The sequence below is a fragment of the Moschus berezovskii genome, chromosome 9, assembly GCF_049115385.1.
Source record: "Moschus berezovskii isolate FMDL1 chromosome 9, NW_MosBer_1.0, whole genome shotgun sequence".
Classification (NCBI taxonomy): Eukaryota; Metazoa; Chordata; class Mammalia; order Artiodactyla; family Moschidae; genus Moschus; species Moschus berezovskii.
In genome coordinates, this window is record NC_142468.1 from 77638740 (window position 1) to 77655487 (window position 16748).

The 16748-nt window shown below is 43.9% G+C and overlaps 1 protein-coding gene across 1 annotated transcript; it reads right to left on the reverse strand.

Moving 5' to 3' along the window:
• Nucleotides 1–8055: 8055 nt before the first annotated feature.
• Nucleotides 8056–8484, reverse strand: LOC148776537 (olfactory receptor 4M1-like). Its single transcript, XM_088840197.1, has one exon. The coding sequence runs from the start codon at nt 8482–8484 to the stop codon at nt 8056–8058; it is 429 nt and encodes a 142-aa protein (XP_088696323.1).
• Nucleotides 8485–16748: the final 8264 nt, after the last annotated feature.

Below are 16748 nucleotides of genomic sequence, written 5' to 3' on the forward strand. Positions count from 1 at the left end.
AGGTCTGAATGAAAAGAAAGTCAAGGGAGGTTTATATTTTATACTGTAATTCAAAAAAGAGAAAAGTAGTGCAACTGACAGGAAATCCAAGGTATATCAAGAAAGAAAATAATGTGGTCAAGTAGAGAGTAACTATGTTAGATTCAACATAACTTCTGGTGACAAAGGGACAAGCAGGGAGAAAATAAATGATGGTCACAAAGCCTCCTTTGAATAATCATTCTAAAGAAAAAGAACTGCATGCTGTAGGACTAATTAAAACCTCAGAGATGTCCTCCATACAGACCCTATTTGGCCTTCATATTTGCTGTTTTTCATTTTAAGTTTTGCTAAAGCAATGATGGGGTTTCCTAGGTTGCAGAGTGGTAAAGAATCCTTGCCTATGCAGAAGACACAGGTTCAATTCCTGGGTCGGGAAGATGCCCTGGAGGAGTAATGGCAACCCACTCCAGTATTCTTGCCTGGAAAATTCCATGGACAGAGGAGCCTGGTGGGCTACTGTCCATGGGACCACAGAGTCAGACATAACTGAGTGACTGAGCATGCAAATCAATGATGCAGAGCTATTTATTTTTCAATTTAATATTATGAAGCAGAAGAAAAATAATTAGGAATCATGCAGGAGGCAACATAATTTAAGCTTTAAGGATTTGATTTTGTTTTAAAGAGACAGATTTTCTCTTCAAAAAATTAAAATACTAACCTCATACTTAAAAAATAAAAACAATACATAATCAAACATATTTCATTCTAATTTATAACCAGTTCATAAAAAGTGAGGTAGGAGGAATGACAAATGGGAAAAGTAAAGTAATAAAGAGATATACAAAGCTATGAAGATAAAAATAATACATAAAGAGTAAGGGGAAATTAAGGAATAGCAATACATGCAAATGCAGCCATGAAATTAAAAGACGCTTACTCCTTGGAAGGAAAGTTATGACCAACTTAGACAACATATTAAAAAGCAGAGACATTACTTTGGCAACAAAGGTCCGGCTAGTCAAGGCTATGATTTTTCCAGGGGTCATGTATGGATGTGAGAGTTGGACTGTGAAGAAAGCTGATCGCTGAAGAACTGATGCTTTTGAACTGTGGTGCTGGAGAAGAATCTTGAGAGTTCCTTGTACTGCAAGGAGATCCAACCAGTCCATTCTAAAGGAGATCAGTCCTGGATGTTCATTGGAAGGACTGATGTTGAAGCTGAAACTCCAATACTTTGGCCACCTGATGTGAAGTGCTGACTCATTGGAAAAGACCCTGATGCTGGGAAAGATTGAGGGCAGGAGGAGAAGGGGACGACAGAGGATGAGATGGTTGGCTGGCATCACCAACTCGATGGACATGGGTTTGGGTGGGCTCCAGGAGTTGGTGATGGACAGGGAGGCCTGGCATGTTGTGGCTCATGGGGTCACAAAGAGTTGGACATGACTGAGTAATTGAACTGACTGAACTGAGTACATGCAAAGACTGTATTAGGAAAATAAGAAATGAATATGAAAGGATACAGAGGCATAAAAATGTATATTCTGAAAATCACATATTAAAGTAGACAACAGATAAAAGAAAGTTATCTTTTTTAAAAAAAAACAAAAATTAAAGTTGCAGAAAAACACGTAGGAAGAAAAATTCACATTTTCAGGTTCATTACAATCTTTATTGCCACCAAAGACTTTTTTAAATATTATTTTTTCATAACTATAGACATAATCAGGAACCTTGCTTCCTAATATTTGCCACAATACTTAAAATAAAATTAAGTTGATGATCTAACTAGTCCTCAGAACAGAGACTTCATATTATTGCTGGTAAAAATTGTTAATTTTAGACAATCTTAGAAATTAAAAGTCATGAACCATGCTGTATTTTAGTGTTCAGTTCAGTTCAGTCACAGTCGTATCCAGCTCTTTGTGACCCCATGAATCACAGCACGCCAGGCCTCCCTGTCCAACACCAACTCCCGGAGTTCACCCAAACTCATGTCCATCGAGTCGGTGATGCCATCCAGCCATCTCGTTCTCTGTCGTCCCCTTCTCCTCCTGCCCCCAATCCCTCCCAGCATCAGAGTCTTTTCCAGTGAGTCAACTCGTCGCATGAGGTGGCCAAAGTATTGGAGTTTCAACTTTAGCATCAGTCCTTCCAATGAACACCCAGGAATGATCTCCTTTAGGATGGACTGTTTGGATCTCCTTGTAGTCCAAGGGACTCTCAAGAGTTCTCCAACACCACAGTTTAAAAGCATCAATTCTTTGGTGGTCAGCTTACTTCACAGTCCAACTCTCACATTCATACATGACCACTGGAAAAACCATAGCCTTGGCTAGACACACCTTTGTTGGCAATGCAATGCCTCTGCTTTTTATATGCTGTCTAGGTTGGTCATAGCTTTTCTTCCAAGGAGCAAGCATCTTTTAATTTCATGGCTGTAGTGATACTGGAGCCAAGAAAATAAAGTCTCTCACTGTTTGCACTGTTTCCCCATCTCTTTGCAATGAAGTGATGGGACCAGATGATCTTAGTTTTTTGAATATTGAGTTTTTAGTCAACTTTTTCACTCTCCTCTTTCACTTTCATCAAGAGGCTCTTTAGTTCCTTTTTGTTTTCTGCTATAAAGGTAGTGTCATCTGTGTATCTGAAGTTATTGATATTTCTCCTGGCAATCATGATTCCAGCTTGTGCTTCCTCCAGCCCGGCATTTCACATGATGTACTCTTCATATAAGTTAAATAAGCAGGGTGACAATATACAGCCTTGACGTACTCCTTTCCCAATTTGGAACCAACCTGTTGTTCCATGTCCAGTTCTTGTTGCTTCTTGACCTGCTGTATCAGGAGGCAGATCAGGTGGTCTGGTATTCGCATCTCTTTGAGAATTTTCCACAGTTTGTTGTGATCCACACAGTCAAAGGCTTTGGCATAGTCAATAAAGGAGAAACAGATGTTTTTCTGAAACTCTCTTGCTTTTTCGATGATCCAACAGATGTTGGCAATTTAGTCTCTGGTTCCTCTGCCTTTTCTAAAACCAGCTTGAATTGGAAGTTCATGGTTCACACACTGTTGAAGCCTGACTCGAGGAATTTTGAACATTACTTTGCTGGCGTGTGAGGTGAGTACAATTGTGTGATAGTTTGAACGTTCTTTGCCATTGCCTTTCTTTGGAATTAGAATGAAAACTGACCTCTTCCAGCCCTGTGGCCAGTGCTGAGTTTTCCAAATTTGCTGGCATATTGAGTACAGCACTTTCATAGCATCATCTTTTAGAGTTTGAAATAGCTCAACTGGAATTCCATCACCTCCATTAGCTTTGTTTGTAGTGATGCTTTCTAAGGCCCACTTGACTTTGCATTCCAGGATGTCTGGCTCTAGGTGAGCAATCACACCCTTGTGGTTATCTGGGTCATGAAGATGTTTTTTGTATAATTCTGTGTATTCTTGCAACCTCTTTTAAATATCTTCTGCTTCTGTTAGGTCCATACCATTTCTGTCCTTTATTGTGCCCATCTTTGCATGAAATTGTGATAAATAATACATTCATACATTTTAAAGTTAATTATTTAAAAATAATCTGTAGTGAGGCGATCTCCTTCCCATCTTAATTCTCCTGTGTCCATTTCTCCTCACATCTCACACAGAAAATTAATATTAATTCCTGTTGTGTCCTACAAAAACTGCATGCATTTACAAGAAAGCATGAAAATAAGTTCTTGATTATATTTCTTTAGATATAATTTATAAGCATGGAGAGGCACAGGTAAGTGTTGGACTTGAATATTTGTGTCAGATGTTAGCACTCAGGGAACCACTTTCCAAACAAGATGTAGAATGTCTCCTTCATTCATTCCAGAAAATCTTTCTGTGATCTTTGTCATTCTCCTCTGCAAACACTACCATGGTTAGCAACCACTTTCTAATCTCTAACATCATAGACTAGTTTTGCTTTACCTTAGGTTTTATCAAAATGGAATCACATGACATGTATTCTTTTTATCTGACTTTTAACTCAGCATTAAGATTTTAATGTTCATGCGTGTTGCATTATCTGCAGCTGTTCCTTTTAATTCAGAGAAGGCAATGGGGTTCCTTTTAATTACCAAATAATGTTCCATTGTGTGTATAGAATCCAAAGGTTTTATTACTTTTCTTCATTTATGGGGGCTTCCATGAACATTCTAATGTAAATCATTTTGTCCACAAGTTTCCATTTCTCTTGGCTAATCACTGAAGAGTAGGATCTCCGGATCCAAAGGTAGATGTAAACTAGCAACATATGAGAGAGTTCAAGTTCTTTCATCAGTTGACCAGCGTTTGTTGGAGTGTGTTAATTGTGCCTTTTTATTGTTTGTATTTCTGATGCTTGGACATCTTAGGCCCTGCCAACCCCAGAGAGTCTGAGCCTCCCAGAGTTTTCCCATTCCTACAGATAATTAATGACTCACCTGCAAAGCCACCTTTCATATGCAAATAAACCAATTTAGAAATCAGTATTTCAATTGCTTCCTTTGTCAGGCTTTCACAGTTCTGATCCACTGGGCAACCTAGTCACTTATGTGAAAGTGTCTGGTATCTAGGATGTTATATACACCTGGGGGCACTTGATAAACTACATTTTTGTTGCCTTTTGAGTTTTACTGAGGCAAATTTATGCCTGTTCTGCGGAGTGGTGAGAGTGTGCTCTGTCTAAACACATGGTCACATGTCTTGGGCCATTTCCCAGATGACTAATGATGTGCATCTTTCCACGAACATAACGATCATTTGTATATTTCTTTTCTGAAGTGTCTGTTCCAATCTTTTTGGGGTGAGGGGCTGTGCTTAGCAGCTTGCAGGATCTTAGTGCCCCAACCAGGGATCCAACTGGGGCCCCCTTCAGTAAGAGTCCCAACCACTGGACTACCAGGGAAATTCCCATTTAAATGGGATTAGGAAATTTCAAATTTCCCTCCCAGTGCATAATTTGCTTATTAATTTCATAATGGTATATTTTGATGAACAGTAATTTTTTTATTTCTTAAGGTCCGTCTAGTCAAGGCTATGGTTTTTCCCGTGGTCATGTATGGATATGAGAGTTGGACTGTGAAGAAAGCTGATCGCCAAAGAATCGATGCTTTTGAACTGTGGTGTTGGAGAAGACTCTTGAGAGTCCCTTATACTGCAAGGAGATCCAACCAGTCCATTCTAAAGGAGATCAATCCTGGATGTTCATTGGAGGGACTGACACTAGAGCTGAAAACTGCAATACTTTGGCCACCTCATGCGACGAGTTGACTCACTGGAAAAGACTCTGATGCTAGGAAAGGTTGCGGGTGGGAGGAGAAGGGGACGACAGAGAACGAGATGGCTGGATGGCATCACCGACTCTGTGGACATGAGTTTGAGTGTACTCCAGGAGTTGGTGATGGACAGGGAAGCCTGGCGTGTTGTGATTCATGGGGTCGCGGAGACTCGGACACGACTGAGTGACTGAACTGAACTGAAGGTTTAATTTATCAATTTTATGATTACAGCTTCTTTTGTGTTATTTAAGAAATCATTGCTCATCCCCCCCACCAAAAAAAAAAAAACTCTTCTATGTTTTCTCCAAGGAGCTTTATAGTTATAACTGCTACATTTAGATCTATGATCCAACTCCAAATTAATTTTGTGTGTGCAGTGAGCTTGATGTCAAAGTTCATTTTTTTCCATACACATATTCAGTTGCTCTAGCATTATTTCTTTAAAACTTTCCTTTCTTGGTGAATTGTATATGTATCTTTGACAAAAATGCGTGAGTCTGCTTCTGCCTACTCTGTTTTGGGCCATCAGTCTGTCTTCCCATCAATACCATACTCTCTTGGTTAGTATAGCTTTTTAATGAGCCAATCATGTTTATGTAATGAAGCCTCCATAAAAACCCAGAAGGATAGATCTTTGGTACTTTTTGGAAAATTTCCGTTTCCCAGAGACTCTAATCTTTAAACCATTAAAGAGCATTAATGGGTCCACATGCTCCTGTGCCAGACTCCAAGCTCCTTTGTTCAGAACTTTACCCCATATGTCTCTTCATCTGGCTGTTGATGCATATCCTTTGATATCCTTTGTAACAAGTTGCTAATGGTGAGTAAATAGGTTTCTCCAAGTTCTGAGTGCTGTTCTAATAAATTGAACCCGGGGAAGGGATTGTGGGAATCTCTGATTTATAGCCAATCAGGCAGAAGCACAGATGACAACCTGGGCTTGCACCTGGCACCTCCAGTGGAGGTTGTCCTTGTGGAACTGAGCAGTTTACCTGTGGAATCAGATTCTGTTTCCAAGGAGATAGTTTCCAGATTTGAGCTGAATTCTTGGACACCCTCCTGCAGTCCAGGAATTGCTTATTAGTGTGCAAAAGCTTCCACACAAACGTGGGGAACCCCACTGTGACATCATAGGGAAAGCTTCCCAAAGCAAAGAATAGACAGTAAGTACCATTATTCCTTCCTATGTGCCTGAGGTGCACTGGATCTGGAAGAGATTACCTCCTCAATTAATAAATAGAATCCAAATAAAGAATAACCCTGGGATTATTTTAATCATTTATTTACACATATTCATTCCTGATACTGACAAGAACCTATTTCCCTCAAAATCTAATCATAGTACGTTATCAAAAACATATGACTAAAGCTCAAAGCTCCCAAAGTGCTCTTGCCCTTGGATGAAATGATCCTCTAGTTTTGAAATGGAAAAGTTCATTTAAATTTCTAAAGATTGCATGAACTCAAACATTACAATCTTTTATATTCTGAAGGATGGTCAGTAATTGGGTTCTGAGTACAGGGAATTAATTCATCACTAACAAATAATTCATAAAGAATTCTCACTAGAGAGTTAAAAAAATTATGGAAATTATAGGGCTCTTCCATTTATATTTTAAAGAAACATACAATTTGATTTAATAAGAAAGAACTCTTAATTATAGTGCTAACAAAAGCAACACACGACTAATTTAACTTTAACATAAGTGGCAGAATAAGCAAATACAGAAGACATAAAGACTGACAAAAGAGGTGATCTTTAAAAAATCACTCAGCTGGTTGTCTATCAATCCCAGTCAGCCTAGAATCCCTTTCCTCCAAGTCTGTTTTCACACTGGAGGGTGTAAGGAGAGACTGACTTTAAAAACTACTATCTGACTGGCAACCTCCTCTGAGAGAGGGGTGTCACACAGTAATCAAACTACACTCAGCTATGAATTTATAAAATTTGTTTCCAACGTGTGACAAAATTTGACTTCTGTCACCAATACTGTTGAGTGGTTACCACCTGGCATGAGTTGAAATGGCTTATATGAATAAACTCTCACTTTCCATTCTGTAAAGAGGAAGAAGATAAAGGAGTAAATAATCTATTTTTTCAGTACCAGGAAGATGTTTTACCAAACATCATCCCAATGGACTAAGACTGAAACATGACAATAATATTTAATTAGATCACTTGGAGAAGAAATTGGCAACCCACTCGAGTATTCTTGCTTGGTAAATCCCATGGACAGAGGAGCTTGGCGGGATACAGTCCCCTGGGGTCACAAAAGAGTGGGACACAACTTAGCAACTGAAAAAAAAAATAGTCTCTTGAAACTACTCCTATTCATATACTAGCCACTTACTTCTTTATATTCATAGTGGACACATCTCCCGGGTCTTATTAGTTTTATTATTTCTCAACATACATTCTCCTCATAGCCAAATCCTCTCCAGAAAAGCCACTCAATAAGCAATTAGTGAAAATGTGTGTTTTAGCAGATCATTATTATATCTTAAACTTTGAGGGTGATCTGCCAGAAATTTCAGGGAGAGTGTGAGTAAATTTATTTCCATCCTAATTTCTTTGTTTTTTCACCAATTAGAGGGAAACCTAGTGGGATTTAAGACCTCAGACAAAAGGAGGTAGTGAAAGAACCAATACTACTGCAAATACTTCCTTCTTTAGGACAAAAACCTTCAGAAGGACTATAGAAAATGCCATTAATCTTTCACTTCTCTTTACATAAAATGTATCGGCTGACCAGCTTCCTCATGGCCATTTTTACTTCCTTGTTTCACAGTGTGTAGATGATGGGATTAAGTAAAGGGAATATCACACTATGGAACACAGATACCACTTTATCCAGGGGAAAAGAGTCAAATGGGCGAGCATAAATGTAGATGGATGGCCCAAACATTAGCACCACAATGGTGATGTGGGAGTAGCAGGTGGACACGGCCCGAATGGTACTCTCACCTGAACCCGAGTGCTTCTTGAGCATCACCAGGAGGAAGGCATAGGACATGAGAAGAGCAATGAAACACACCACAGAGATCAGACCACTGCTAAAGATCATCACTAACTCCTCTGGGAAGGTGTTGGCACAGGCAATCCAGACAACCTGTGTGATGTCACAGAAATAACTGTCTAACTCATTAGGCCCACAGAAGGGAAGTCGAACAATGAGAGCCACCTGTATTGTAGAGTGAATGAAGCCCCCCATCCAGGAGAAAGCCACCAAGTCACAGCAGAGACATTTTTGCCTCCATAAATGCCTCATGTGTGGTCTGGAGGTGCTGTGAGGACAGGACCCTGGAGTTGACTGACTGCAACCCTAAGGATTTTGGCAATAATATCAGCACCAAGAATGTGGACAGTGACCGCCGTGAGGACATCACACAGAACTACAAGTATCCTGAAGGTACCAGGCAGTGGGGGGCCTCTCAGGTGGCTCAAAGGTAAAGAATCTGCCCACCAATGCAGGAGACGCCAGTTCGATCCCTGGGTCGGGAAGATCCCCTGGAGTAGGAAATGGCAACCCACTCGTTTTCTTGCCCAGAAAAATCCCTTGGACAGACTGAACGGATACAGTCTGTGGGGTTGCAAAGGGTTGGAGACGACTGAAGCAATTTAGCATGCACGCACCAGGTGGAAGAGGGCCCCAAACAGCAACAGAGGGAAAGGAATGGGCCAAACACATGCAGGTCAGGGAGACGTGCTGTCCGCTCCCCATCACATAGAACAGGACTGCTCAGCCCTGTTTGACTTTATGCACATTTTGGACCAGATATCTTTGCTATCTGGGAGGCTGTGCAACCTGGGACTTTCAGAAGCCTTCCTGGTCTCTATCCTCTAGATGCCAGCCCCTCCTCAACCAGCACCACCAGTTGTGACAACCAGAATGTCTCCTGACATTTCCAAATGTCCCCTGGGGGCAAAATTGTCCCCAGCTGAGAACTACTGCTCTAGAACAGAATACTTAACACCAAGCCCAGGTGACTTCCCTGGTGGTCCAGCGGTTAAGACTCTGCACTTCTACTGCAGGGGGTTAATCCCTGGTTGGGAAGCTAAGATCCCACATGTCACATGTGGCATGGCCAAAGACAAAAGAAAAACCAAGCCCAGCTGCCAGGAAATATTCTCTGTCTCCTGCGGTATTCCAACACTCCCCACCCTCCCTGTGGATTCCCCTCCACATTAGTTATTAGAGTGCCCCGCTGCCCTGGCCTCCCATTTGTCCAAACAAGGAGGCCTGCACTGTTCTTGAGCCGCCCAATGGCGCCCTCACCCCCATCTCCTCATCTCCTTCCCCATTGCCTGCAGGTCTCTCAGGGCCTCATCATCTCTTTTCTAGAGGATTATAGTAGCCTCCTAATTGGACCCCTGCCTCCAGTTTCCCCATCATTATTCCATCTCTAACTTACGGTTTCCAGAGTGAGCTTCCCAGGACACAAATATATTTATGTGACAGAATATTCCTGCTCCAGAATATTCCATGGCCTCCATTTCCCTTGGAATAAGTCCAAACTCCCTCACTTAGGAAAATACAAGTTCCTGCAACTTGTGCAAAAACTAGCTTTCCCACCATTCAAGGGGCAAATTCACAGTACTTGAGGAACTTGACCCCTGAGTGACTTGGAAGAGACACACTGAATCTGTGGTGAGTTTGTCTAACACAAACCTTTCTTTTAACTACATGTGGCGCAAGAGGTTTGCAAGGCTCTTGTGGCCTTGGGAAATTTGAGCAGTAGTGGGTCAATGAACCTTAATCCTGAGCTTTTATTAGAAGGGTCTATACCTGCTGGGTAAGAGGCCTGCTTTGTTTATTCCATTCTTCAGGATCTTCTCAAGAAAAAGTGGTGCTGGAGGAAGTCCAGAAATACATAATGAAACACAAGAAAGATGGTGACATCTATCCTCCTTGTTGTGAGACTGATGATCCTCTACATCTCTTTTTGAAAGCACCGAGTTCCCTAGCCCTGGGAAAGAATGTAGAGTTCTCTGTGAACTTGTTAAAGCCCAGGGACCAGGAGAAGGAAGTGCAGCTGGCAGTTGGGCTGCAGGCAGTGTACTACAATGGCGTCCTTGCTGCCAAGCTCTGGAGGAAGAAGTCTGTCCTTACACTCAGTGCCAACTCAGGTAACACTCTGGGGCCCCTTCCCAACACTCTACACACCCAGCTCCCACCTGTATGGCAGCAGCCATCCAGCAACCCCTGCAGATTTGAAGACATGGTTTCTAGTTCCTGATGGGCTCGCTCGCTCTCTGTCTCATTCACTACATATTTACTGAGCTTCCCACAGGAAAAACAAAACCCACAATTCTGATTGTAGTCGTTTGAGTAAACAGACTATGGAGCAGGGTAAGAAGTGTTTGACGAAGTAAGCACAGTACAATGGTGGATTAGCATCTCTCCCAGGCAGGAGCAGGCTGCCCCCAGGTAAATCAGGCTGCCCTGGGTCTTGAAGGATGAGTAAGGCAGTGTCAGACAGAGAAGTGAGTCATGGGCTTTCCAGGCAGAAGGGACATATGCCCAGGTTCTTCCTCCTCCTTGAGAATCTTATGTAATTGATCTGGAGCCGGATCCAGGCACTGGACTTTTTTCAGAGCTCCCTGTGTTATTCTAGGGTTGAAATTCCCTGGACTAGAGCAGCTAGTTCTGCTCTAGTTCTCATGGAAAAGTTCTCCAACTTTGCTGCATGTAAGAACCAACTGGGGGAAGTTTGATGCTCACCCTGCACCCCAGACCAATTAAGTCAGAAACTCCACAATTTGACCCAAACATCAAAAATATTGTTAAGTCCCTGGGTGACTCCAATGTGCAGGCAAGAGAATCAGTGGAATAGAGCTTGTTTACATGATTGCAGCTCCCTCCTGACTGGTCCCCCTGCCTCCAGTCTTTCCACCCTGTTCCCTTTCCAAGAGTGGGAGGAGTGGAGTGGGGGAGTTGCGTGAGAGCCAGACTGGGCCAGATCTTGAAGTGGCTTGTAGATGCTGCTCAAGAGTTGGGTTTTATTCTCTGGGCAATGCGGAGCTGGTAAAAGGTTTTAACCAGAGGAGTCAATGGGATTAGAAATTCATTTTTAAAAAAGAACTTTTGGTAGAATGGAATGGAAGGGGTCATATTAGAGTCATGTATCTCAGCCTTGTCTGTATGTTGAATCACCTGGAGAATTTTAAATATACTGATTCTTAGGTTTCTCGGTCGGAGTCTGTTTTAATTGACTTGGGGTGTGGCTTGGCATTGGGAATTTTTAAAGCTTCCCATATGATTCTAATGTGTATCTAATGTGTATCCAACAACCACAGATTAAAGTTGGAAGGTTTTGAAAAAATCGAAGGACAAAGTAAACTAGCAAAACTTTTCAAATGAAGTCATATTATAGAAGTGGGCTAGATTGAACTTGTGTATGCGGCTAGAAGGTGCTTCCAGTTTGGGTGAGCCTCTAAAGTAGGGCCAATGGGAAAGAACAGGTTTGGGGAGAAAGATGACGTGTTCTGTTTGTTGCATGTTGGGTTTGAAATCCCAGAAGACATCTGAGCTGTGATGGACAGTAGGCAGCTGGAAACCTAAACCTGGTATTTTGGATAAAGTCCTGGATGGGGGCAGGGGAGAGTGGGGAAGGGCTGAGAAAATGAGAGGGTGAGGAGGAAACCCAGGCAGCACCAGCGTGCAGGCACCAGACAGGGAGACCTAGAGTGAGAGACTAAGTCAGAGAGGAGGAGGGGGAGCCCAGCACGGCCAGCGGAGGGGCTGGGAGAGGTCAAGGCGGGGACGCCTCTACTGACAGGGAGGTCGGTGGAGAAGCAGTAGGATCCTGGGGCTTAAACTGACTGAGAGCTGAGGAGGTGAGACAAGGTACGCAGTCCTTCCTGGAAGAATGGATGGAAAAAGAAGAGAGGCTGGGTGGCAGACGGGGACTCTCGGGAGAGGGAAGGTGTTCTTTGTTTTAAGATGATAGAGAGGAGAACCTGCTTATATGCTGAAGAAGAATTAATAGAGAGAAAAAGACAAAGCCTCAGGAGAGATGGGTTATAATCGATGGTGCAACCTCTGAGGAAATGAGACACAACTAGAATAATTAGAGCTCACATTTCTTGAGCACTTATTTTCGGCAAACATGATGTTAAGTGTTCTGTATGCATTATCTCATTTATCCTCATAATGACCTTATGAGGCAGGAACCATTATCATCCCACTTTACAGATGAGGAGACCAAGACACAGAAAGTTAAATAAACTGCCCACAGTTACACAGCTAAGCAGCGGTGGGGTTGGGATGGAGCACTGATCTAAAAAGCAGAGGACAGGATCTGCGCACAGAGGGGGGCCGCGCCCTGGAGGCAGTGGCGAGGAGGGAAGCGTGGCTTCATTTTCTCTGCAAACGGGAAAGAACAGAAGCAGAGAAGGGGAGGGGACCAAGCAAGCGTATATCCAGCCATGACTGGGTGGCAGGTCTGAGGCCAGCACTTAACAACTGCCTCATGAACCAGAAGCCATCCCGCCAGGTAGGTGTTACTACTAGACAAGGGGACTGAGGCTCCACTTGTCGTCCACAGGGCCCTTTCCAGAGCCAGGAGTGTTGCGCCCGTGATGCTGATGCTGGTCTTGGGTGGGTTGCTCGTTGTTTTATTTTGGCTGCCCCTGGTCTTAGTTGCAGCATGCGGGCTCTTGGTGGTGGAATGTGGGAATTGTTGTTTCCTGACTGGGGGTTGAACCTGGACCCCCTGCCTTGGGACCACGGAGTCCTAACCACGGGACCGCCAGCCAAGTCCTTTTGGGTGGGTTCTTGAGCGAGTTCATTCTGAAATTGCTGTGAGGAATGAGGCATCTTTCTGGCGTCAGCGAGGCCCTGATTCCTGGGAGTCATGTGTGAAACCACTGCTTGTCTCTGGGGCACTCCTGGTCCCTGACTCCCCCTGTTACGTGTTTCAGCTAAGAAAATCTCTACCTCCCTGTTCACCTCCAATTTTGAACAAAGCCTGCCAGAGAATAGCTTCCTCAGACTCACTGCCATGGCAACGCACTCCAGCCTTACCTGCTTCGCCCAGCAAGACATCGCCATTTGCAGACCACACCTTGCCATCGAGGTAGGCACCGGTCCTTCCCCAAATGGCTGTGTTTGCTGCTATTCAGAAAGAACAGAGCCCCTCAAGCTTCAGAGCAGGTGACCGTGCTGAAGAAACTATCAGGAAATGCTGGGTTGAGAGCTCCTTCTCTTGAAAGAGATGATTTCTTATAGATGATACTAAGATTTAAATCTTTCCACTTTAAGTAAAGGTTTCTAAAATTGAAGTCTTCTCAGTGGCTGCCTCCAAACTTACAAAGATAATAGCCTACGGTCATTTAGCACTTTATACAATACCAGTGTATTTTCACGTTTTACTTCTTTGAATACAACAGCCCTGGGAGGTGAACTCTTCCCATTATTCAGATGAGGAAAGCATCATGCCTACAAATCTTAAAAATGGCCTGTCTTAGAGGCTTAGGGCTCTTAGTCCAGTCCTCTTTCCACATGTGTACTCGGACCAAAATGAATGTGACTTGGTCTCTGCCCAGGAGGGGGTTACAGTTGGGCAAGGGTGCCACCACATGTGGTCTTCTATGTAACAGCTTTCAGAGGAACAAAGTCACTCTGGCACAAGTGAAGTAAAGAGGCCTATTTCCGGCTGGGGGTTTGGGAACACCTCATGGAGGAGGTGGCATTTGTGTCAGGCTTTGAACAATAGGTGAGCTTTCAGTGCAGAGGAGGGAGAAGGCCATTGCAGATGGAAGACTGAGTAAAGAGGCCCAAAGGAAGGGAGCCTGAGGGCTGTGCTGGGGCTGGGAAACTGTCCACAGAGGCTAGGGTGGAGTCGGGTAGGACAGATGAGCCCGGGATAGATTGGGGTTAGATTGTGACGGGCTCTGAAGGCCAACCAAAGCTGAATTCTGAAGACAATGCGAAACCTTCCAAGGTTTCCAAGTGAAGGAAAGGCACCGTCAGTGTTGTCAGTGATGGATCAAGGCTGAGAGGACATTCAGAAGACCACGTAGAGGGGAGGGAAGTCAGCAGTCGAGTTTAGGTGAGGATGGTAGAGATAGGAGAATAACCAAGAAAGGGTTCAGGACGGTAGCCAGGAGGGGAAGGCGTGACTACAGCTCTGTGCTCTTGGGATCCCCCATAGATGCCAGAGACAGCAGAGCAACATCAGCCCCTGATGGCCTTGGTCAGCATCCATAAGCCTCTCGATGTTCCCTTGGAAGACTGTGTGGTCTCCATCTTCGGAAGGGGGCTCATTCACAGAGAAGAGCTACAGGTAAGAGACCACAGGCTTCTCCTCCCACAGAAGTGTCTCACCCTGTCAGGAAGGCGAGAACCCGGGCTTCCCTGGTGGCTCAAATAGGAAAGAATGGCAGGAACCCAGGACTGATGACACTCTGTTTGCTATGTCCACGAGGACAGAGCAAATACCTGCCAGAGTTGAACTAAAAGATCAGGGCCTCTCTCACCCTGGGGCCACCAATGTTTACTGGGTACAGGAGAGAGGGGGGATCTGTGCCCCTTGGGCACCTGATGCTGGCTGAGGCCCTGGTCATGCAGAGAGGGCCTGGGGATTCCTGATGAACGCAGGTGAGGGAGTTAGGGAACATCACAGGCAGGAGCTGCACTCTACCAGTGAGAACACAGCACAGAATTTCATTTCCACATCCCTTTACTCCTATTCCCTACTCCAATTCTCTCAGATCCTTGTCTTAGTATGTGTACAATGTGTACTGTTGCTTCTCGAGCCTGTATTTTTAAACTATATAAATGTCAGGTCTAATTCATTTCACTCAGAACAGGTTTTCACTCACCCACAGGTCGTCCATTGCTTCTGTTACAAATTACTCCGTCACGTATACCCCTGCTTCCCACCACACCACTCCACAGTGCCTCCAACTCTCAGACACCGCAAGTACACACATTCCCTTATACACCTGCTTGAAACTTTGTGTGTCGGGGGGTAAATACACAGGAATGGAGTTGCTGAGACATGGGATAAGACCTGGTTTGACCACATGCTACCAGATTGGTTTGCAGAATAGCTGCAGTTCCCTCCAGCAGTACTTGACAGCTTCTATATTCTTACCATTCCTCCATTCTTGGCAATACGCAGTTTTCTCTTTTAATCTAGTCTAACAGGAATAAAATAACATCTCATCATTGCTTTAATTTGCAACTCTTCATGTTTATTAGCCTTTTCCATTTCCTCCTCTGTATAGTTCCTTAACTTTGCCCACTTTTTTTGCTGTTCCTTTTTTCCTTGTTGATCTGTGGGTATATATATACACACATATATTCATACACACAAACCCTGTATAATCTAGGTTATTAGCACCTTGTTGGCTTTAGATGTTGCAAGTATCTCTGTTAATCATTGCTCCTTCTCTCGTCAGGTCCACAGCATCCTCCACTAAACACACACATACAGTTGAGAGTTCACGATGCCTATTCCTACAACCCCGAGGTCCCTGACAGGTTGTGTGGTTGTTGAGCCACCACCTCAGCCTCAAGAAACTCAGTCAGTCACTCTTGGCCCTAAGTTGACGGAAGGACTGCCAGCATTTAACCAGACTTCTGTGGTCTCCCAGATAGATTGTAAGATAAAGCTTCTCAAAAGAAATCTGCACTATGTGCTCAGTCACCATATGAAGGTCCACAGGTAGACAAGAAAGCTGCTGATAGGCCTCCAAACAGCAGCTGCCGGCATCCTGACATCTCAGGATGCCCACTACACCCGCTGCAGTTAGCAACGAGGATTCTAAAACCATAGTTTTCACAAGCCTACTATTACCAAGAATGGGACCAGACTGAAGTCACAGGTGATGACACAACAGATGCAACCTGGAAGCCCTTGGAATAGGATGTTTCTCTTCTCAACCATACAGCTGCTCACCATGGAGGCTCCTGCCTTCCACCCCCTTCCAACCTCCTCTGTTTTAACAGCTGGGTACTTACATGTTTATTTCTTCAGGGTCTGTAAGCAGGTAAGCATCAGATTCACTGGGACCAGCAAAGGCATGGCCCTGAGACAGAACTAGGACGTTTCTTTTCTTCTATTTCAGAGTGAATTCGGTGCAGCCCAGAAACACATTGCGCACCCAGCTCGAGTTCATGCCAATGAAGGTGGGGCACCAGAGGCTCACTGTGGAAATGGACTGCAACATGTTCCAGAACCTAACCAACTTCCGAACTGTCACGGTGGTAGCCCCTGAGCCTCCAGCTTAAACTTCCAGCTCCCGCATCACGTTCCCCAACCACCTCCTCAATCTACAATCTAAAACCAAGCATGCTGGGAAGAGAAACTTTACTTATCAGACAAATGATTCTCTGCTCAGGTTAAGCAGGAGAGGACCAAGAACAAAACCAGATTCCCCACCTCAAAAAAACTTATAGTCTCAGAAATCAACAGAAAAAAACACTCATTTCTGTCACCCCAGCTCAAGGCATCTATGAAGACTAGT

Bases quoted from the DNA above. Each gene is read 5' to 3' on its own strand.
- LOC148776537 (XM_088840197.1), bottom strand. From the start codon at position 8,484: ATGGGGGGCTTCATTCACTCTACAATACAGGTGGCTCTCATTGTTCGA.